At 41.5% G+C, this 22616-nt stretch overlaps 2 protein-coding genes across 6 annotated transcripts; both read left to right on the plus strand.

Annotated features, from left to right (window-relative positions):
• The first annotated feature begins 6634 nt into the window (after positions 1-6634).
• On the plus strand, positions 6635-15062 carry LOC6600678 (proton-coupled amino acid transporter 1). Of its 3 annotated transcripts, none has more exons than XM_026992807.1 (6): positions 6635-6662; positions 11578-11729; positions 13068-13428; positions 13495-13946; positions 14042-14214; positions 14297-15062. In XM_026992807.1, the coding sequence occupies exons 1-6, from the start codon at positions 6651-6653 to the stop codon at positions 14548-14550; spliced, it is 1404 nt and encodes a 467-aa protein (XP_026848608.1). In that variant the 5' UTR covers positions 6635-6650; the 3' UTR covers positions 14551-15062. The 3 variants fall into 3 exon arrangements, with proteins under 3 accessions (XP_026848608.1, XP_026848606.1, XP_026848607.1); XM_026992805.1 differs by having other exon boundaries at positions 6637-6662; positions 11563-11729; XM_026992806.1 differs by having other exon boundaries at positions 6640-6662; positions 11575-11729.
• Positions 6636-22613, plus strand: LOC6600677 (proton-coupled amino acid transporter-like protein CG1139). Of its 3 annotated transcripts, none has more exons than XM_026992808.1 (5): positions 6636-6662; positions 20780-21322; positions 21457-21914; positions 21977-22152; positions 22233-22613. In XM_026992808.1, exons 1-5 carry the CDS (start codon positions 6651-6653, stop codon positions 22472-22474), a joined length of 1431 nt encoding a protein of 476 aa, XP_026848609.1. In that variant the 5' UTR covers positions 6636-6650; the 3' UTR covers positions 22475-22613. The 3 variants fall into 3 exon arrangements, with proteins under 3 accessions (XP_026848609.1, XP_026848610.1, XP_002025750.1); XM_026992809.1 differs by lacking the exon at positions 6636-6662 and adding an exon at positions 19878-19944; XM_002025714.2 differs by lacking the exon at positions 6636-6662 and adding an exon at positions 19882-19987.
• The last annotated feature ends 3 nt before the right edge of the window (positions 22614-22616 follow it).

Below are 22616 nucleotides of genomic sequence, written 5' to 3' on the forward strand. Positions count from 1 at the left end.
GTTTGGCTGCGAGTCTGGTTAATAAATGAAACAACGCGGTGGAGGCCCAGCCACAGCGACCCGGCGGCCAACGACGACGACGACAACAACTCAACCGGCAGCCCCAGCCCCAGCTCCAGCCCCAGCCCCAGTCCCGATTACTCTCAACCGGAGAAAGCCCCCTCCAATGGCCATTCTTTTGCCCTCCCCCCCACCACCCATCCAAAAGATTCGGCTGCTTGGCTTTTGGCCCCGTCGTAACGTTTCAGTGAAGATGATGGCACCGCTGCCATCTCCATCTACACTTCCACTCCCATAGCGCACACCAGACGCGCCTCCCTCCCTCCCGTCTACTTCAATGGAGACGACCTGTCGAATGTTCTCGTGGGGGAGGAGCATAAGGAGTGCCACTTAATGCCGCTTAACTGGCCTTGCGACAGTTATCGAAGCATTGCAAATTGCCGATCTAATCATAGATGACAGTTGTCTAACGACAGTGGCTCAGGCTCAGGCACAGTCACAGGCACAGTGGCACAAAAACTTCTCGAAATGGTACCCTACGAATTTTTTAACAAAATTTGTAAATGGAGTGGGAGTTTTTGAATGGGAGCTATTGTAAGATTGGAAAAAGAGTGTATTACCTTTCGGTGGATTTTTGATTTTCTATGAAGACAATTTCTTCTTTGTGGCTGTAATAATGATGCGATGGGAATCTTTTGGCCAACTTAGAAATGGGTTGGAGTGGGATTTACTATGCCATTGTTAGATTCGCGGAAAGTATGTGAATTTTCTATAAATATTGTCATTGAATATCTTAGGTCAAGAAGTTTGAATTTAATTCTGGATAAAATACTCATAAAATTTTCAAAAAATAGGACTATAGGACTCCAACAAAATCAGTCTAATAAGTTAATGTTTTCCTTGTTGATTTATTTAAATATGCATTTATATTATTGATTTTTTTGGAAATTGTATTAGATTGACTTTGCGGTTACTACCTATCTGCACCCGTACCTTATGTAGGGCTGCATTTAGGGCTCTATGACATAATTATAATTCCCTTTTGCCATAGCATTTCCACGGAAGTATCTCTTAAAATGATGGCAATTAATATTTACCATCATGTGGAATTATTTATTTTGTAACACTGTTTTCTTTCTCTGCTCTCTCCTATATGTATTGTTAATTCTATATAATTATTGTCTAATTCCATAATTAGCAGATAATTGTTAATTAATAAATAAATGAATAACGTAAAGATTGTACCAGAATTGCATCTAGATTTTTCGTAATTATGCTCTCTTATATTTTTAAATCTATTCTTCCAGCAAATTTTGTCCCAAGGTGCGCCTATTCTCTTGGCCCAAGAGTAAGTACTAGTATCTAAATATAAGCTTGAGATTGAGCTTGAGCTTGAGTGCGTCTTGAGGGGGGAATGAATCGCATGGTAACACGCGTGGATCCCAGAAGATCGCGCCAGATCGGCCCGGGTGGAACTCGGTCAGGTCATTTGACTGCCGCGGCTGCGGCGGCGTCAGCGTGTGGCATGCGGCGTGGGGCTTGTGGGGGCTCTGGCGGTGTGTCCCACTTAGGCGACACAACTCTGTGCTGCCTTTTTTGGGCGGTCGGGCGGTCGGGCGGCCGGCGGCGGCAGGATGCTGATGATGATGATGATGATGATGATGCTGGAAGCCAGCAACAGGTCGGACTTGTCCCAGTCCCGCTCCCAGTTCCCTATCCCCTGTCCACATGGAGGATATGTTGAGGGGGCTCTAACAGAAATGCAAGAGATGATCATCAGAGATCATCAAGTGATTCAAATGGGTTTGCAGAGGAGTGAATGGAATTCATTTGGAATGGACGTAAAACTCCATACATTCGTGGGAATGGAATGACAAAATATGGGACTGGCAATCCAATGGAATGAAAGCGAATCTATTGGATAGAATGAGTTCATTGGAGATACATAAATTTTAGGCAGACCATCGGAATGGAAGTACGAAACGATGAAAATCTTAACAGGATGGGCTACATCCTATGGATGATTTTAGGTACTTTGAATAAATTTAATGGACTGGAAGGGACTAAAGATTTCCACTTTGGATATGGTGACAAAATCTGAGCCCAAAAACCAAAACCACAAACAAAACCCCACATTTTTCACTTTCTACGCATTCTGCAATTAAATCTGATTTTGCGGCCCTTTTTTGTTTTTTGTTTTATTTTGCTTTTTTTCTGATTTTGTTGTTCACTTTCCCCTAAGGCAGTGACCCGCCCTCCGCTTAATGTTTAAGATACAATAAAATTTAAAAAAAAACCAGAAAAAGAAGAATATCTCTGGACCGAAGCTTTTGATACCCTTTCAAAACGATGTAAGATGTGTTCAGCCCATTATAAAAGTATTTTTAATAATTACAATACATTTTATAGTTTGTTATTATTTGTTTTAATTGTTATTATTCAAATTTAAAAAAAAAAGTAAGATGTGTCCTCGACCCGACTTAGATCTATTTTGGATGATCTTTCAAAAGTTTTTCTTAAATTAGCATGGATTTTTATTGATCGTTTGTATGGCAGCCATATTATGATATAGTCAACCGATGCGTCTATACCCACATCTAAATGTATCTATCTGTGCAATTGAAATACTGACAGTTTGCTAAAAATATCTTCAGATATCATTTTCGTTAATGATGATCTAGGAAGTTCCGAACCTTACCATCTATTTAATGTAAATATGAAATACCTAAAAAACACACGAAAATAAATATAATATATATATAAATTAAATTTGTAGGTTATATTAAATATGAAATAAATAATTTAAGCGTAAAATATATTTAGATGAGATAATTTTTATATTAATGGTAAAATGTTAGTGATTTTCCAAAACTATCGCTTGAAATTTTTAAATCGATTCTCAGGGATTTTCCGTCTGGGTCGAGGCTTCTTTTTCAGTAATACCCACTCGGTAAGGGTAAAGAAATATCAGGTAAAGCACAGCACAACACAGCAAAGAAGCATACTGTCCCCGGTAATTACAACTACTAAGACAATACTAAAAAAACAATAGCAGTTTGTTGGCTTTATGCTGTTGTTTTACTGTACTTACTGGAGCATTACTAAAAAACGTTTAACGTTCCACCAGCCAACGGCAATTGACAGACCAGACGCCCCAGACGGCGGGGGGGCTTTGGGGGCTTGGGGGCTTGACATTTAATAACAATAATCTAGAGAATAAGATTTACAACAAAAAGAAAAGAAAATATGAAAAAAGCATTTTAATTGCGAGTTTTCTTTTCGGTCGGTCTCTCGTCTATGATCTAAACAGAAGCCAAGCATGTCAGACATGCTCGTACGAGTATATTTGTATCTAAAAGATACACATCTCTCTCTACACACAGAAGCCCAAGAAGATGATCTAAGTATGTACCTGTTTTTGGGCGAGTCAAGACTTATTTGAAAGCGAAAGTCTCCATCGAAAGAACCTCCAGAGATTTGTGTATTCTCCAACTGCTGAAAAGAAGACTCTCACATCAATCGAACAACTCCCAAAAATAAGCAAACACCAAAAGACCCTTTGCCATCTCTATAATCTATGTGTTTTTCATAAAGGGAGAAAACTAGTTGGTAAAGTGCCTTAAGGTGTGTTCTTTTTTGGCAGATCTATAGGGATATTTGCTATATGCTATATGTTCATGTATGGGTTTCTTCTGACGACCCAGCCTTTTTGAGGGCGGATCCCGAGAAGGACAAGGCTCAGAAGAAACAGGCCATGGAGGAGTGTCGTAACCCGTCAGAGACGGAGAGTCCTTTGCTGTTCCAAACTTCGGCACCTTCTCTCTCTCTCTTCTGAGTACACCTGAAGAAGCCGTAGGCCGTCTCTGTTCCGAGTCCTGTCTCACGTTCTCGTGAGTAGAAGTACAAGCACATAAGGCTAACAAGGCACAGCATCTGCCTATGAATAAATGACATACTATGTATTTGTGTAAAAAATATACATATAAATTCTTACATTTATGCACATATGTATATTATTTTTGTGATTGGTTTATGTGCTGTCAGAGGGTTTTATACTCCATAATCAGCATCGACAGGTCTGCCATCTGTATAAAACTATGGATAGACTCTTCCCTCTGGTTCCCTGGAAGATCGATGCACCTTAATGACACAACAAACTTCTCGTATTTGCAAATCTAATAAAATCAAGTGTTCGTCTCGTGACAGTGGAAAATTTCCACGCGTTCACTATAATTAGCAAAATGAAATGTGTGTGGGGTGGTTTCCTTAATAAGAAAAACGAAAACAGAACGAAAACAATATGAAATTGAAATTGAAATGGAAATGAAAATAGAATGCTGCCCCCAGAAGGCAAATCCAATGATAGAAATGTTTAAGAGATCATAATTTAATATGATAGCAGTTCATTGAGGATCAGATCCATTAGCAGCAGTTCAACGACATTTAATGAAAATTCCTCAACACACATTTTCTTCATTCAACATTCACATTCATTTCATTTGTGTTTTGACAGAATGATGAAGATCTCGAAAATGAGAGAACAAAAGTACGATATAGACGAAGATATAGATAGGCAGATATTTACATACATATGCATGTGTGTAGATCCACTCACGTTCTGGCTCGTTGGCTGCCTGACCCAAAATGCGATCTTGGCAAGGGCAATCAGAATTCCGTGGTTTGCCGAAAATAAATATTATTCCTCTTGCCGCACCAGATGATTGTCTTCTATCATTCAAATCGTGCAAAATCACGGTACAATGTTCGATTCCACAGAACCAAAGCGAGTTATAACATATATGTACATATGTAGACACACTTTCGTATCCACGTATTATCCATGTATTTTCTGTTCTCTTGTCAAGGTCAGGGACAGCCCCGCCCGCACCTCCAGGGTCAGCATCATAATCATCCCCATTCCCAATTAAATGTTCGTGTCTTCAAATAGTTGGCGTGTGTATCTCAATATAAAGCCGTGGAATGAGTGCTATGTATAGAAGAGTCCCTCTCTAGAGATTCTTTGTACTCGGCCCGACAAGGCGTCCGTCGCGTATGTATCTTTGCCTCTGCCTTTTTGCTGTTTCTGTTGCTTTGGCTTTACTTTATTTTTTTTATTTAAATCAATCAATAATAAAACATACAAAAGTTAAACGATTCATTAAGACTGTTTCTCTGATGGTCTCGTTGATAGAAATGAGTCGACTGGGAGATGCTCTCCGAATCAAATTTGTTTTGCCTAAAGAATGTTCTTATTTCATGGATATCAGATCAATTAGAGTACGAGTACGACTCTATCACTTTGTGGTGGCAAATTAATCAGTCATTTAAGCATCATTTTGGTTTCGTTTTTACTACTGTTACATTATACAGCTTTAGCGCTCAGTATTTATTGGATTTTTAACATCTACCATTTGCGCTTTTTGCACTTTCTTTTTGAAATTTAAAGATCCCTTTATAGACAAATCATAGAAGATATATATCTATGGGATTTGTGGTTATCTAAGGGATCTATAGATAATAAGGTGTGGCCTTACTGTAGACCCATGAATGTGTCCCTTTAGCATTCCAAAAAATTTCAAACAATTGAAAATCGTTTTAGCAGCGCCACCTGCCGAAATGATGATTGCTCCGATTAATCATTCCTTTACACAACACAAACAAAACCCAAGTCTGTGCGAGTGGGGAGAGAGAGAACCAGAAAGTGTCTGAGGGAGTGAGTGAGTAAGTGGTAGATGGGTGTGTGTGAGTGTGTGCTAAGAGATGTTCAATGGAACGGTTTCTCATCAAACAGCTGATCGACAACCTGTTGGGACACACAGCAGCGCCACGCCACAATCCCGCAATAAACTTGGAATGCTTTTGTAATGAGGCAGAGGGCGACAGGGGCAAGAGACAGAGACAGTGACAGATCAAAAAGCAGAGCAGAGAAGTGCAGATCTCTGCCAGAATAAAAAAAAAATCACAAAAAAGGTATAATGAAGCGGGGGTGTGAGAGGTGGTTGGTTGTTGGTGAACGCCACCCGCGCAGCGATGAGCGCGGCGCGTTTTTGCTCCGCTCCGCTCCGCCCCAACCCCACCTCTCCTCCAACCACCGCCTACCAGCCACCGCTTGTCCGTCTGTCTGCCTGTCTCTCCGTGCCATACAAGCGCACCGCGAATACGGCCTGGCCTGGGCCCGGCCCGGCACCGTACGGCCGGTCCGGCCCCATCGGTGTCGTCGTTGTCGTTGGCGTTGGCCCGTCAGTCTTGAAAATTTCGTGGAGCGATTAACACACACAGAACGCTGACGGTGAACGAACGCACCGCATCCGCATCCACCAACCCATCCGTTCGACAGGAGCCGCAGCCGAGCGGCATAAGAAATTAAAACAAAACCAAATGCAGGCTCTAAAAATAAATCATTTAAATTAAGAAAGAACTTTGCCAAAATTACGCATTTCTTATTGCTCAACGTGTGGATTTTTGTTGGGTGTTTTCTTGTTTTACACATACATACATATATTTTTTTTCGGGTTTTTGTAAATTACCCCACGCCCCCCACAAACCATTCGTCTCGTACGTTGACCGAGTTCTTTGACAACAACACAGAAACGCACAGCAGCAGCAGCAGCACCAGCAGCAGCAACAACAACAACAACAACAACAACGAAATGGATGCAGAGGTGTGTAGAGTGTTATAATTGAAACCGTTAAAATTAAGAACAAGATAAGCAGGTATTCGAATTATGGATACCCTATCAAATCAATTTGCTTGAATTTTTGTCTGGAATTATCTGATAGAAGAGCATAGATTGGCTTGTATAGCCTTACAAATCGAACAATTTTATATCAGTCCATATCAAAGAATTCATTGGGAAAGTAGTTTCTTAGAGTTAAACAGTTCTTAAGAAAAGTTTTTATCGAATATATTTATGAATATATTAAATGCTTTATGTATGCTGGGTTCTCACATTATGTGGAAAACTGATTTCCATTGCCATCCATATGGTATTGCTTATATAATGTTGCTGATCAGCAACAAATACCGCATTTCAAACATCTCTTCCAAACTATAATACTCTTCTGCCACCAAAAGTCAAAGCGAAGAAGAAAGCGAAAGACAAAGCAAAAACGAAAAAGTGAAACCCAAATTAAACAACAGCAACAAGTGTTGGAAGGGGAGGCTGTTGGAAGGGGAGAGGCTTACGAAGGGTATGGGAGAAGAGTGGAGTGGTTGAAAGAAATCAGTTCTGTTTTTTTTTTTGGTTTCTTTGAACTTCTTTTCTTTGTTTTGGCTTGCAGCATAAAGCCAAACAAAACCAGCTACAAAAACACAAATTAAAACTTCTTTTGCAACAACAAAAAAATATATATTCAAGTGCAAAGTCAGCTGGCAATAGCAGCAGCGCAGCAGTGCAGTCAGAACAAGAACAGCTTCAGATGTGTGTGTGTGTGTGTGTGTGTGTGTGTCTGTGTGCTGGTTTGTATGACAGCTGTTGCACATGTCAAGCAGAGGCGTCCACATGGAGGGGGAGTGCAGAGGGTTGCAGAGGGCGTCTGAGTATTTGGATACGATTTGCATAAATATGCATATATGAACAAGCATGAATGCGTATGAATAATTGAATATGAACGATATGAATAATAATACAAACCAAAGAATGGTCGATCGTTTTGATACCCTTCAAAATTATACATTTTAAATAAATCGCTCAAGGGAGCTGTAGCAAAGGATTGTGCAAAGAAAGAACACAGAAGATGATTCCCAGATGATTAAATATTATGATTATCACAACTTTGTATCAAACAGACTATGAATAATAATACAAACCAAAGAAGGGTCAATCGTTTTGATACCCTTAAAAATTATACAAGTTATATACAATCAAAAATTATAAGGATAAATCGCACAAGAGAGCTGTAACAAAGAGTTGTGCAAAGAAAGAATATTTATCAAAGAACAGAAGATGATTCCCAGATGATTAAATATTATGATTATCATTTTGTGAGTTTTTCTGTACACACAAATCGAAGTAAACAAATCAATTCCAAGTCCCAGTGGAATGCCAGAACATATGTATATTTACGAGAAAGAGCCCTGCATGAATCCACAATATTGATAGAAATTCAGCTTTCGATCATTTTGAATCATGCCTTTGGTCAGATTCGAATCTCTGAAAACTGAGTCCGAGCACTGCGGATTAATGTAAGCACGTTTCTGAAGTGATTCGACACATACTACGTGTACACACACGGAGATTGGTAACAAGTTTTGTGTGTTGCTTTTTCGTTCTCTCTACCAGTAAATCAAGTAGAGAGTGAGCGAGAATATATCCGAATCGATTCGGATCTGACACAGTAAAAATTTCGGGATTCATTCAGTTCGTCTTGGGCAAGCGATTCGAAGTTATGAGAAAACAGAATCGCTGATTCTTACGGATCGAACGAAGCGATTCTTGAATCGCAGCCCGTGCATGCGGTGCTCTAGTAAGATTACGATTAATAGATCTACATAACTTCCGTTTGAACGTAAAATTACGATTGGAAATTTTTATTTATTTCTTATCTTACAACGGGGTCTTGGATTTATGGGCTGGATTTTTTCACTGTCAGTTTAGTGACGATTATGAATAGATAATGTAAGATTTATGACCCCCTTCCGCAGTGCCGGCGCCACTGACCTTTGCATAGTTACGCCTGAGAGAACGGTTATTAAAAATGCAAATGATGGAAAGGAATGGAAATTCTCACACTTTTATGCACTTTGCTTTTGATCAAGGTCAGAGCTCTGCTTGCCCAGACACCTAACCGAGCATACTATCCATTGTAAAGATATGTGTATTGTACGTTACTATCTGGCATACGTCAGTGCCACAGAGTGGCAGAGAGTGGGGTTTGGAGGGGCAATACAAAAGCTTTGCCAATAAAAGCCAATCAAGGTTCTCTCTCTCACAGATTTCCGGCAACACTTAACAAAACCCATTTGTTTGTTGTGCCTCTGTGGTGCAGTGAACCCTCGAGAACGGGAACCCCCCTTATAATCATGCCCCATGCCACTGCCACTGACCGACCAACGTCAAGAAACTTGTCGTGGCATGGAAAATTTTCCACTTAAAGACATTGAATTGAGTTGAAAATGAAAAAAATGAATACAAAAAAAATAAAAAAAGCACAGAAAGAGCAGAAAGAAAATACAGAGACCACAAATAAACTTCAGGCACTTTGCCAAAGGCCTGCCTTGGGTTAAGAGTCGGCGGGATGGATATAGCCACGTACTTGAAGGCTGCTCATCTACCTATCTGGCGTTATCTATCATTAACTAAACTTACGACCAGTCACTTTAGTTTACTTTAGAGTACTACTACTAATAAAAACTCCTAATAGAAGAAATTTCCACTCAACACAGTATTTCCATACCCTACTTAGCCATACAGATTTTAAGAATCACGAATTTTAGTGATTTCCATAACAAAAAAGCTGTAAAATATTCCATCATTGATATTTGGTTGTATTTTGTCCCTATAATATTCGAATATTTCCAATCTACATTCTTTTACTTTTTTCTTTTGCATTGATAATGCATTTTTGTATATTTAATCTTCTCCAAAAGAAGACCAACGATAACATTATTAATCTGTTAACTATAACTTGGCTAACAACCATCTAAAGCCGAATCACCCGTTGGGTATACCCCTTTCGCTTAGTGGAAATTTTTGTGCAGCGATGTAAAGTGTATTCGATGTAAGTGCCCCAATGAATAAGGGTTCTACTTACTTCTAGCTTTCGATTTCGCAACGATCTTTCGTAAATGCCAATAAACGCTTCCCCCTAATCGTGGTACCTCGTTTTTCCTAGGTCACGACAATTAACAATTTATACTTTGTTTAAACTTAAGGCTTTAGTTGCCGATAAGCGCAGAACACAAGCAACAATAGCAAATCGTTGTCTAGCTCTAGAGTGAGAGTACCTGGAATTCTCTTGTGCTCTACAGCACCATTCCTCAGAGCACTTTGGCACGTCAGGGGCGCCTCATACGTCGACCACTAAGAGATTGCGTATACGACATGCGGGACGTAATCTCAATGAGCTCTCATCGGATGGTGGGTTGGGAAAAGAGCTCTCTAATGATATGAAGCCAAAAAGCAAATCAGTTTGCGATAACTCTGTCGTTATTTATGATTCTTGAAATGCACATATCGATTTCCGATTCCCGATTCCTGGCAACAGAGATGCCGAGGAATGCTGACACTTTCGACACTTGAATGACACACGAATTGCCATTTTCGCTGTGGTGGCAGTATCTGGCGAGGCCATAAATAAGATCCCATTGAAATCTGACTCGTGGCATTTTATAGTAAAATATAAATCATATCATAAGTCCTAATCACCGATATCACCGTCGTAATTTCTCATCGGCTTTTGATTATTCCATTATTGGAATAACAGATGGAGCATATGGGTTGAATGAACCGCAATGGATGGCTTCTGTTTCGATACTATGAAAATAGAATAAAGAGATTCCATATCGCTTATCGATGGTACATACATGAATCATCTATTGAAATGAGTAACTATTTCATTTCGCACATTTCTCAAAGCAAATATCAAAGCAAAACAATAATTGAGTTGGTAACTGTTTTACCATCAATTAATGATTCCTGATTCACATAGAACGAGTGCATAATGATTCACGGATCGATAGTCGTTATGGAATGAACGTGTTTTATTGCAGAAAAGGATGCAAGGGAAATGGTGCAAAGTTTTCATATATCAGGTTCCCAAAGATAGCATCGAATGACATTGAAACGCTGTACAAATTCCACACGGAACGGAGCACGAACATGATTCGAATGGAATGGTTTAAAGATAACTATAGTTATAATTGTTCCAAATTAATGAAACTAACCATCCATCGACTCGAGTCTCGAGAACCCTCTAGTGGATATAGACCATCTAGAACTGATTCCCATTTAGTTCTAGTCGAAGCCACAGGCACGTGCTATAGTGCAATATAGTACCAGATATCTCGCATCTTTATCTGTGTTTTTAGAGTGTCTAATGTCTGGCTGATGTGTTGGCAATCGTTTCAGTATCATTGAAAGGGTAACAGCACTGTATTTATGCGTCGGTATTATTGATAGCGATTCGCTTATACTTTCAATTTTCGCTTTTATGGATCCGTTTAATTGGCTCTGATTTGATTTGATTTAGTCTCTCTCTAGTTTAGTTATTAGAGAGCATTTGGCAATCAGTTAGAAGCCTAATTTATAGTCCAAATCATCACAAAAGCAGCGCAATAATGGAATGAATTCTGGGAATTCCCTTTCGTTTATGTTTTGATTTATTACTTGATGGGAAAAGATTCCACGATACACATTGTCTTTTTTCCTGTTCCCCACTGAACTACGGGATTCCCCGGAGATGATTAAAGATTTTTGAACCACTTGGGAAGTGAACAAAAAGGAAAAAAAGCAACTGCCAACAAAATAGAGAAAAACAAAAGCCGAAACGAAAAACTTATTAAACATAGCTATGTACTAAAGTTTGTTTTTACTTTTTTGTCCATTATAACAAACCGAGAAGTCTACGTTCCAGCAGAGTCCCACCCAGAATCGGACCATGACAGGACCCATCCAGGAGGCCGCAGAGACAGGACGATGTGGAGGTGGATCAGTAGAAGTGGCAGGAAAATCCATACGGAAGCAACCCCAAGACGAGAACGAACATGGGGAGTACCATCCGCCCACAAGGTATGGATAGCAAAAGAAGCCCAATCCCGAAAGCTTATCCTCTTCGGATCCTCTCCTCTACTAATTTCCCACCAACTCAAAACCGAGAATAACCAACCGCTCCTTCCAAAAACCAAAACCAAAACCAAAACTAATCCCAATGCCTATCCCAAAACATCACAAAAACAACCAAAACACCCAATCAAATGTTCTGCAAAAACCAATTAGAACCTAACAACCCAATCACTGTACTACCAGCAGCATATTAATCCGTTCGTTTAGGGGAAATTCGTACAACCGAATCAACACGATGCGCATGTGCCCTAGTCGATCAGGGATACAGCTATGTACATATATCTCCATCAACGAATCGACGAACTTTGCTTCTGGGAAACCAATTAACCTTCGATCTTTGCTTTTAATAAACCAACTAACCTATGACCTTCGTTTTTAAGAAACAAACTAACCTTTGATCTACGCTTGTATGACTATTGCTAACTTAACTCGAATGAATTCTGCTCCAACCTTTGATCCTAAGAACCATCATCAATCAATTATTTCAATTGCAACTAATGGAAGAACCTGCTTTCTAAAAACTTACTGAAACTGTCAAGAAATAACAAATTCCACTTCTAAAACCGATTTCTGAGACAATAATCGTTTAGTTATATAAAATAATCCTTCCTTCCATCACAGCAATCGAACTGCAGCGAAATGCATCCACAGCTCTTCTTCGTTCTATGAATCTGTCAAAGAGTAATTAAAAGATTAGCTAACCGAACCAGCGATAATTGTTCCACTTAAACTATAGACTTCTGTGCTATCTAAACTTTAAATGCCATCGAAGAATCCCGCTTATACTTTAAGAATCCTATTTCTTCTAACTTCTACTCGAAACCGAACTTCATCCAGCTATGGGAATCATATCTTATAGTGAATCGATCTGTTACAGTTCCCACTAAAATACTGCATGCAGCAAAGGTAAAAGTGTATTTTGAGTCAATATCGAGATAAAATATAAATGGATACAAAGATTTATGAATGTACAAACGTGGATAAGCCAACAATCAATTTGAAGGTAGCTTTTGGGGTACAGTGCGGATTCTATTCAAACAATCTACAGAGTCCATCGTATACTCTATGGAATAACCAATTGCATCAGCAGTAGTACATCTACTAAACTCTCTTCATGGAAATACTAACCCACTTAAAATTACCCGAAATATCATTGATAACCGAATAACCATCAAAGGAAGATCTAACCCAAACTCCAACCGAATCCCCGCATGAAGTCCCACCTGCCTGTCGAAGTGGTGCCCCACGACGATGATGATGATGTATGTATCGTGTATTTTCAAGCTACCTGGAGACGATTGTGCACCTGTTCAAGGGTAACATTGGACCCGGGCTGTTTGCCATGGGCGATGCCTTCAAGAATGGCGGTTTGATTGTGGCACCACTGCTGACGGTGGTGATTGCCGTAGTGTCGATCCACTGCCAGCATGTGCTCATCGCCTGCTCCAAGAAGATGCGCGATCTGCGCGGTGATGCTGTGTGCGCGGACTATGCCCAGACGGTGGAACAGTGCTTCGAGAACGGACCGATGAAGCTGAGGGGTTGGTCACGGACCATGGGCCGATTGGTGGACATCTTCATCTGTGTGACACAGCTGGGCTTCTGCTGCATCTACTTTGTGTTCATCAGCACGAATGTGAAGCAGGTGAGTGCCGTGGATGAGCAGGCAGGAAGCGGATGAACATCCAGCTCAAGAGTGTCCTTTCTGAAGATCCTGCAAGCGTACAACATTGACATGGATGTCCATCTGGTGATGCTGCTGGCATTTGTGCCCGTTCTACTGAGCTCCCTGATCACGAACCTCAAGTGGCTAACGCCCGTCTCGATGATAGCCAATGTTTGCATGGTCCTGGGCCTGGCCATCACCCTCTACTATGCTCTGAAGGATGGACTGCCGGAGGTTAAGGAGCGCGCCTATTGGACAAGCGGCTCCCAGTTGGCTCTCTTCTTTGGCACCGCCATCTTTGCCTTTGAGGGCATTGCACTGGTGATGCCACTAAAGAATGCGATGCGAAAGCCAAGCCAATTCGAGAGCCGACTGGGGGTCCTCAATGTGGGCATGTTTCTGGTCTCCGTCATGTTCATGTTTGCAGGCTCCGTTGGCTATATGAAGTGGGGCGAGGAGGTTGGCGGCAGTCTCACACTCAATCTTGGCGATACCATGTGAGTGTGCAGTGCAGTGCAGTGCAGAGCCGCATTCCAGACTCATCCATATTGACATTGACTCATTCGTGAACCCTTCCTTCCTGCTCCCACAGTCTGGCACAGGCCGTCAAGCTGATGGTCTCCACGGGCGTCCTCTTGGGCTATCCCCTGCAGTTCTTTGTGGCCATCCAGATCATGTGGCCCAATGCCAAGCAGTTGTGTGGCATCTCGGGCCGCTCGCTGGTCGGCGAGCTCTCCTTCCGCACCATCATGGTGATCGTTACGCGTAAGTATCCCAGATAGACTTAGGCTATGTACTCCTTCTGCCGATCAGCTACCCAGCACTAATCTCTCTGTCTGTCGATTAGTGGCCATCGCTGAGATGGTGCCCGCATTGGGATTGTTCATCTCCCTGATTGGTGCTTTGTGCTCCACGGCCCTGGCCCTGGTATTTCCACCTGTGATCGAGCTGATTGCCAGCAGCGAGCCAAACAAGGGACCTGGCCTGTTTGTCTGCACCAAAAATCTCATTATCCTGGTGGTGGCACTTCTGGGCTTCTTCACGGGCTCCTATGAGAGTCTCAAGCAGATTGTCAATCACTTTGGCGAGATGAATGGTTGAGGGAGCTGATTAGGATCATCATCAAAGGGAGAACCAAAGTATCCATCACAGCATCATTCATGAACCATCAAAGGGATCGTATGGATCGTCAAAAGAACATTAAAGGATCAGCGAAGAGTACTCTTTAGAAGATCATCAGGAGACGCTTTAAAGGATCATCAGAAGACTCTTTAGAGGATCATCAGAGAATATTAATCAGAGAGACTATCAAAGGATCATCACAATATTAACAGAAATGCCCATCGAATCATCAGCAAACAATCATCACAGTATCTTAGGAGAGATATCCACCTTATCCGTAATCAAAGCAAAACAAAAAAAAATACAATTAAATACACATTCATATACGAATTTATTCAGACCGAAATGGAACGAAAAACTACTACTGGTCGAAAGTGCCAACATACCTTCATATGCGAGTACATACATACAATGTACGACTATATGAGTGCCTTAGCCTAGTGCCTCTTTCGTGTATTTTGTGAGCGTGCTGCGCATTTTACTTATTATAATTGATTCTTTAATAATTTTATTTTATTTTAGTTTTTTTTTTTTTTATTAGATATTAAGTGAAAATAAACGATGCGACGTTTTGTTTTGACGTCATCGCAAATGACAAGAAAATGACAGATGTGTGGCCTTGCTCTTATGATTAATATATACATATATACACGTTTTTATACCCGATACTCAAAATGAGTATTGGGGTATATTAGATTTGTGGTAAAAGTGGATGTGTGTAACGTCCAGAAGGAATCGTTTCCGACCCCATAAAGTATATATATTCTTGATCAGCATCAATAGCCGAGTCGATTGAGCCATGTCTGTCTGTCCGTCTGTCCGTCCGTCCGTCTGTCCGTCTGTCCGTCTGTCCGTCCCCTTCAGCGCCTAATGCTCAAAGACTATAAGAGCTAGAGCAACGATGTTTTGGATCCAGACTTCTGTGATATGTCACTGCTCCAAAAATATTTCAAAACTTTGCCCCGCCCACTTCCGCCCCCACAAAGGGCGAAAATCTGTGGCATCCACAATTTTGACGATACGAGAAAACTAAAAACGCAGAATCGTAGAAGATGACTATATCTTCTAGAGTGCAAAATCTGAACCAGATCGTATAATTATTACAGCCAGAATCACGAAAACAATTTCACTCTTTCTCGCTCTGTCTCACTCTAACACACAGGTTTCATGGTCGGTTTTGCCAATTGCAAAATATGAGTTCAAGGATCTCAGAACCTATAAAAGCCAGAGCAACCAAATTTGGTATCCACACTCCTGTGATATCGGACCTTGACCGTTTCCTGTCCAAATTTCGCCACACCCCCTTCCGCCCCCGCAAAGGACGAAAATCTGAGGCAACCACAAATCTCAGAGACTATTAAGGCTAGAGTAACCAAATTTGGTACACACACTCCTTTAAGATGTCACTATAAAACGTATATCTCAGAATTTCGCCCCCCCCCCATCCGCCCCCACAAAGGACGAAAATCTGTTGCATCCACAATATTGCAGATTTGAGAAAACTAAAAACGCAGAATCATAGATAATAACCATATCTATCAGGTTGCTGAATCTGGATCAGATCAGATCATTTTCATAGCCAAAAGGAGCAAATCAATTTGCACTGGCTACGCAGCGCCCGACGTCACGCTCAGACTGATTTTCTGTCTCTCTCGCACGCACTCTTTGTCGTGTCGTTAAATATTAGCGGCGTCTGCCGGAGGAGAGCCATACTGACTTAGTATCGGGTATAACCGTAGAGTTGCGGTGTCCGCAGCAACTCACAACGTTCCCCCTCGTTTTATTTGGATTTTGGTTTAAATTGAAATGCTATGAAGTAGAAATGGAAGGGCTGCCGAGTGTATCCGTTCGCTTATGGGAAATTTGTACAGCGAATGTGCAATAAATTACTCTTACGCACAAATTATTTATCTTAAATTGTACCCCTCCACCAAATCTATTAGCCAAACCACATTTAAGAGCGTATCCGTTCGTTTATGGGACATTTGTGCAACGAATGTGGACTAGTGGATCATGGGTATAGCACCTGCGCTTCTCAAAATGTCTCATCCTAACAAATGTTGGGACCTCTACTCTATGTCCAGGATAAACGTTTTCTACGATGCACAAAAGTGTCTCAGATCTCTAGCCCTCCATCAAATATATGCCTATCGAATACTCAAACAACAGATTCAATTTACGAGTGTATGGTATATGACTCAGAAAGCGTTAGGTATTTTTTATTTAATTTCCCCAAACAGGTTCAAAACAGCAGCTCGGGCGACGAATACTAATCAACCTGCGAAACGGGTTCAATGAAATGGATTTTAATTTGACAGAGATTATCATTTGGTGTTGAAGAATCGCATTAGCATTAACATTGACCCCTATTTCGCGCTATCCAGATAAAGAGAGAGAGAACGTGTGAAAAATTTGCAATTATATGATCGATAGTTGTTCCATAGTTCTAGCTAGCTTTCGCTTTCCGTCTATAGAAAGACGTGTGCGTACTCGTACAATTCACAACAATCTGCACGAGTTACTCTCCCTCTCTCTCTCTCTCTATCTCTCTCTCTCTCTCTCTCTCTCTTATTGTGTTTCAAGGAATTACACTAATCTAATCCGAATCAAACCAAATTCGAATCCGAATCAATCTAATCGAAAACTGTTTTGCCATTGCCCAGAGGCGACCTTCAACCTTCAAAACGATTCTTGAAACAATGAATGGAACTGCAGTCGATGCCGTTAGATATGCATATGCGGAAGTCATGGGCGTCGATTGGAGGGATATTGATCCTCCCAAATGTGTGGTCAACTCACAATTTCGATTAAAGCTCTCATGTGTGTATGTATGTACATATGTACATGGAGAAATAATATGCCACAGTTTCATGAAACAAATGTGGTTGCCCTGCCTGGGTACAGGCCACGGTTACGTGTGATGGCAAAAAACCACTTTCTTGCAACTACTCTTTTCAAAGATCATATTTCTGATCAACTGGTTCTATTTTTTCCTATACTATTTAAATATTTCCTTTCTATATTCATCTGAGACCCATTACTCTGGGTTTAATTCCGAAATAATTCGTGCGCGAAGCCCATTCGCTGTTTGTCGTTTGCCATTCGTAACGAATGTGTTCGTTCGCTTATGGGAAATTGTTAAAGCAATTGACTAGATACACTAGAGTGGACCAGGGGTATTAGATCATTAATATACCAGTAATAGACAAGTACCCCTTTGACTAAGCCCCTGTTCGTTGTTATGCATTTGGTTATACGCCTTATATAATCCAATTGCTGAATTCCGTAAACATCGATCGCATTGATGGCTCGATTGATTGGAAGAAGTGAGAACGATAGAAAGAGATGCAGCGAAAAGCACAGTACTCTGAGTATACAAATATGCAATTCATTTAACTGGCGCTTGCACCGGACCCAAATAAAACGTTTCCTCCAATCAATTCGGTAAATTTCCATGCGTTCCACTGCCACGGCATTGCTGGGCCCTGAAGAGGGGGCTGGTCGCAGAGGGCCATACATGTACTATATAGGGAGAGAGGAGCAGGTGTAACAATCACGAAACGTGCGCTGGGCCGACGATCATCCAAAGCGAGAAACGAGCAAGAATTCGATTCGCAAAAAAAATCCGACAATGGGCACGTGCATTGGAAATACCGATTCGGATACAGAATTCCGGTACGCCACCGGATCCTTGAACCTGATCGAACCACTTCCTGCTGGCGGGCTGGAACGACGACCGGCCTGCTGCTGTTCCAATTCAGTGCCACAATGCCGTGACGCAATCAGCGACAAATATGCCCGAGTATACACCCGTACACATTTGAAACTTAACTTTGAATGATTGCTGACAAAGGCAATTCCGAGATTTTATGTACCCATAAATGTGTTCCGTCTGGAGAGACATATTTGAAATATGGAGTAATTTAGTGAAAATAATACGAGTACGTAGGTGTACCAATTGTAATAAAATTAACCACTTGGCTGATTGGCTTTTGATATTTCCGAGTTGCAGGCGAGCGAGCAATTTATTTCGCGCTGGAATCAGTTAAAGCTAAAGCTGCGGGGGATTTTTCCATTTCTATTGATCTTTGTCGAGAGCTTTGCATGGGGACAATAACAATCAAATGAAAAGTTGTGGGAGTGTGTGGGAGTAGTTTTTTATAAACTCCAAAGAAATACATATGCACATACGAGTACATCTGGAGTTTATCCAAATTCTTGTATGAAAACGAGGATGGATGCCACAGATTTTCGTCTTTTGTGGGGCCGGAAGAGGGCGGGCGAAGTTTTTCAAATATACCTATAATAGTGAGATATCCCTGTAGCTCTTAGATCTAAGCGCTCATCCGGCCGGATAGCCGGAGAGTGCTTCCTTCTGGGCGTTACACACATCCACTTTCACCACAAATCAAATATACCCCTATACTCATTTTTAGTATTGACTATAAAAAAAAGTAATACCATTATTTTAGCCGGATATACTTTTAAATTTGCTATTTATTTATTTGCTGTACAAATTTCCCATAAACGAACCGACACATTCGCTACGAATGGCTTACCAAATATGACCATTCACCACGAAGGTTCGGTTGTTGTATTAATATTTGAGTATTTTTTAAAACCTCTTGATGATATTTGATGTTTAACCGGGCCACTAGGTGGTGTGGTTTGCCTTGCAATATAATGATTTTTTTTGTATAGTTTTTTATAGTTAAAGATTAAGATTTTAGATAAGTAATATTAATTTTTTTTTTAATTTCTGAATACAAACCTCGAGCTTATATTACCAACGGGTGGTGTTTTTCATCATAAAATGCAGCTAATACCAGGTGCTTTTATCAGTGTATATTAGTCTTATTTTCAGCAAATTTATTAAAGTGCTGTTCTGTTAACTGTGCAGCTAATCGTCATTGATCCACATCGCTTGCTGATCGTTTATCGATTGACTGCATCCATGCTATTTGCAAGCTCTCCGATCCGATCCCTTCCCTTCGCTTTCCTTCGGAATAGAATGCCACTAAATTGTTCAGCTTTTTTCGATAATCAGTTTAAGGGAAGAGAATTTTCGTGATTGTGTGTTGCTCCCTTCCTAGCTTGCCCTTCCCCTTAAACGATAACCGTTATATGCATTTTTGCAGTGCTTAGACACACACACACACACACTCGCTCAAACAACAATGTCAGACACACACACACACACAATGGCATATGTCGAGTGCTGATGTTTCGCTTTTTGTTTGCTTGACGCCGCCGGGGGCCCCAACCCGATTCTGTTGGCCAACTCGAGCATTGAGTCTGGTTTGAGTTCTTGCCGCGCACGGTCCTACGATCGCCGGGAGAAAACCCACAACATACATTGGTCTAATTGTACTCGTACGTACTCGTTATTCCCCTTCATTGATCGAGCAATTGAAAGGTGAAAATTAAATTTGAAACGAGTATGAGACTTCGATTCCGATCGATGCTTATCGGAGATATTACCATGTATAGGCATCGCTTATCAGAGAGCATTCTGTTCTAATTAAAAGAAAATAGGCACGATATTGATGGATTATGTGATATGGATTGGTTTATGTCAGTGATTTACTACCGGCTCTGTGAATATGTGCAAATTGCGTCACTGTGAATTATAACAACAATTAAATCAACGTGCGTTTCGGGGGAGTTAAATAACCGGAATTTACTCAAAAGTTTTAATTTATTTGGAATGATTTGGCAAAACAACCTTGAGTGGCTCAAAGTTAATGAGCCTTCCTTCCTGGTCCCCGCAGTTGAAAGCATTTGTTTGATTTACTTTCAAATGTTTTTTTATTTCTATTAGATATTTGTTTTATGATTGCCACCCATTTTTCATACAAGGGGTTAGTGGATAGTGCAAGAAAAATGTAATGGGGTAATGCATCAGAGAGAGAGAGCGAAGATTAACAGCTCATCTGTTTATTGTCCCTCACTCTCATTAGCTTTGTTCTCCCTACGCTCATAGTAACAGCAGATGTAGAAGGAGTACGAAATAGATCCTCTCTTAAAAGCTTGCCGTCCCTCTCCCACTTGTGAGACATATTTGAAGAACCGTTAGGCTTGCTCTCATCTCACACAACAGCCGATGCAGGTGCAGAAGTAGAATGGGAAGAAGAGGGCGGAATAGAAACTAAAAAACTTTCAATTTCATTTAAAACGACGTCCGACTCCGTCTCATTACCACACACAGCAAGAGCAAAAGCAGCAGCAGAGCGTCAGCGAACAGAAGGCCATCGAAGCTGGCGAAATGGGCAGAACACTGGAGATAACACCGGTAACGGTAACAGCAACGGCAAATGGAGACCATCAGATGGAGAAACAGGCAACGGATGTGGAGGGCAGCAGCCCGGTGAAAAGGCGTCATGCCACCAGCAATTTGGAGGCAGCCACACATCTCTTTAAGGGCAGCGTGGGCGCTGGTCTCTTTGCGATGGGTGATTGTTTCAAGAATGGCGGACTGGCGGGTGCCACCATCTTGCTGCCGATCATTGCCGTGATGTGTGTCCACTGCGAACGGATGCTGATTCGCGGCTCCGTCCTAGCCGTAGAGCGGACGCCGGGCGCCACCTTTTTCGATTACCCAGAGACGGTGGAAAAATGCTTCGAGTATGGGCCGCGTCCCCTGCGTCGCATGTCGCGCATCATGAAGCTCATTGTCGAGATGTTCCTGTGCGTCACGCAATTCGGCTTCTGCGCCATTTACTTTGTCTTCATCACCGAGAATTTGTATCAGGTGAGTCCGACTTCCAACTTCAACAGGCTGCGATAATTGCATGGGTGGTTGCAACTCGGTTCGTTCTTTTGAAAAGTTTTAATTGATTAAAGTGGCTTACCATAAAATAATCCCTACACTTCTCTTTGATACAGGTACTGCAACAGAATGGAGTGGACATCAGCATGAGTATGGTGATGCTGATCACCCTGCTGCCCGCCATGATCCCCTCACTGATGACCAATCTCAAGTACATCTCGCCGGTGTCGGCCTTTGCAAATGTTGCACTGCTATTTGGCCTGATTGCCACGCTGTCCATAGCCTTTTCGGACGGACCGATGCCACCGTTGGGCGATCGGCATCTGTTCACCAGTGGGTCCCAGCTTTCGCTATTCTTTGGCACAGCCCTCTTCTCGTATGAGGGCATTGCCCTCATCCTACCGCTGCGCAATTCGATGCGAAAGCCGGAGAACTTTAGCAGCCGCTTTGGAGTGCTTAACTCGACCATGTTCTTCACTACGGCCCTGTTTATCTTCACGGGCTTCGTCAGCTATGTGCGCTGGGGCGAGGATGTGGCCGGCAGCATTACCCTCAATCTCGTTGTGGAGGATGTGTAAGTTCTGCTCAAAGCAGGTGGAAGCTGTAACTAAATCTTCTCTTATCTTCTTCGCGCAGCTTGTCGCAGGTGGTGAAGGTTGTGGCCGCTTTGGGCGTATTTCTTGGCTATCCCATACAGTTCTTTGTCATGATGAAGATACTCTGGCCGCCGCTTAAGCGGTCCAACAGCTGTGCCCAAAAGTATCCCATCAGCATGCAAGTGGCCCTGCGCTTCGTTATGGTAATGATGACATGTAAGTAGTTCGATGCCTCCATGTCTGTCCAACTGATTCTTACTAAGGTTTATGTTTTCTATTTCCTTTCAATTTGTCAGTTGGCGTTGCTCTGGTGGTGCCCCAACTGAATCTTTTCATATCGCTAATCGGAGCTCTCTGCTCGACGTGCCTGGCCTTTGTTATACCAGTTCTCATTGATTTCGTAGTACGTGCCCAGGTGCCCAAGGGCCTGGGGCACTGGTCATATGCAAAGAATTTACTTATTTTGGCAGTGGCTCTGCTGGGCATTGTCACTGGCACCTATCAAAGCATCGTCGAGATTATAAGACAGTTTAAGTAGGTAAATCCGTTGTCAAGTCTTTCTTTGTAAATAATGCTGTAATTTCTGTATTATGTGAATGCGCTGTAATGTTGTAAAATTCGTTTAGTCTTAAGTCTTATTCCTATACAATGTATTTTTCCATTTTTTTTTGTTTGTTTAT

This window comes from Drosophila persimilis, unplaced genomic scaffold, assembly GCF_003286085.1.
Source record: "Drosophila persimilis strain 14011-0111.01,24,50 unplaced genomic scaffold, DperRS2 tig00000793-arrow-arrow-pilon, whole genome shotgun sequence".
Classification (NCBI taxonomy): domain Eukaryota; kingdom Metazoa; phylum Arthropoda; class Insecta; order Diptera; family Drosophilidae; genus Drosophila; species Drosophila persimilis.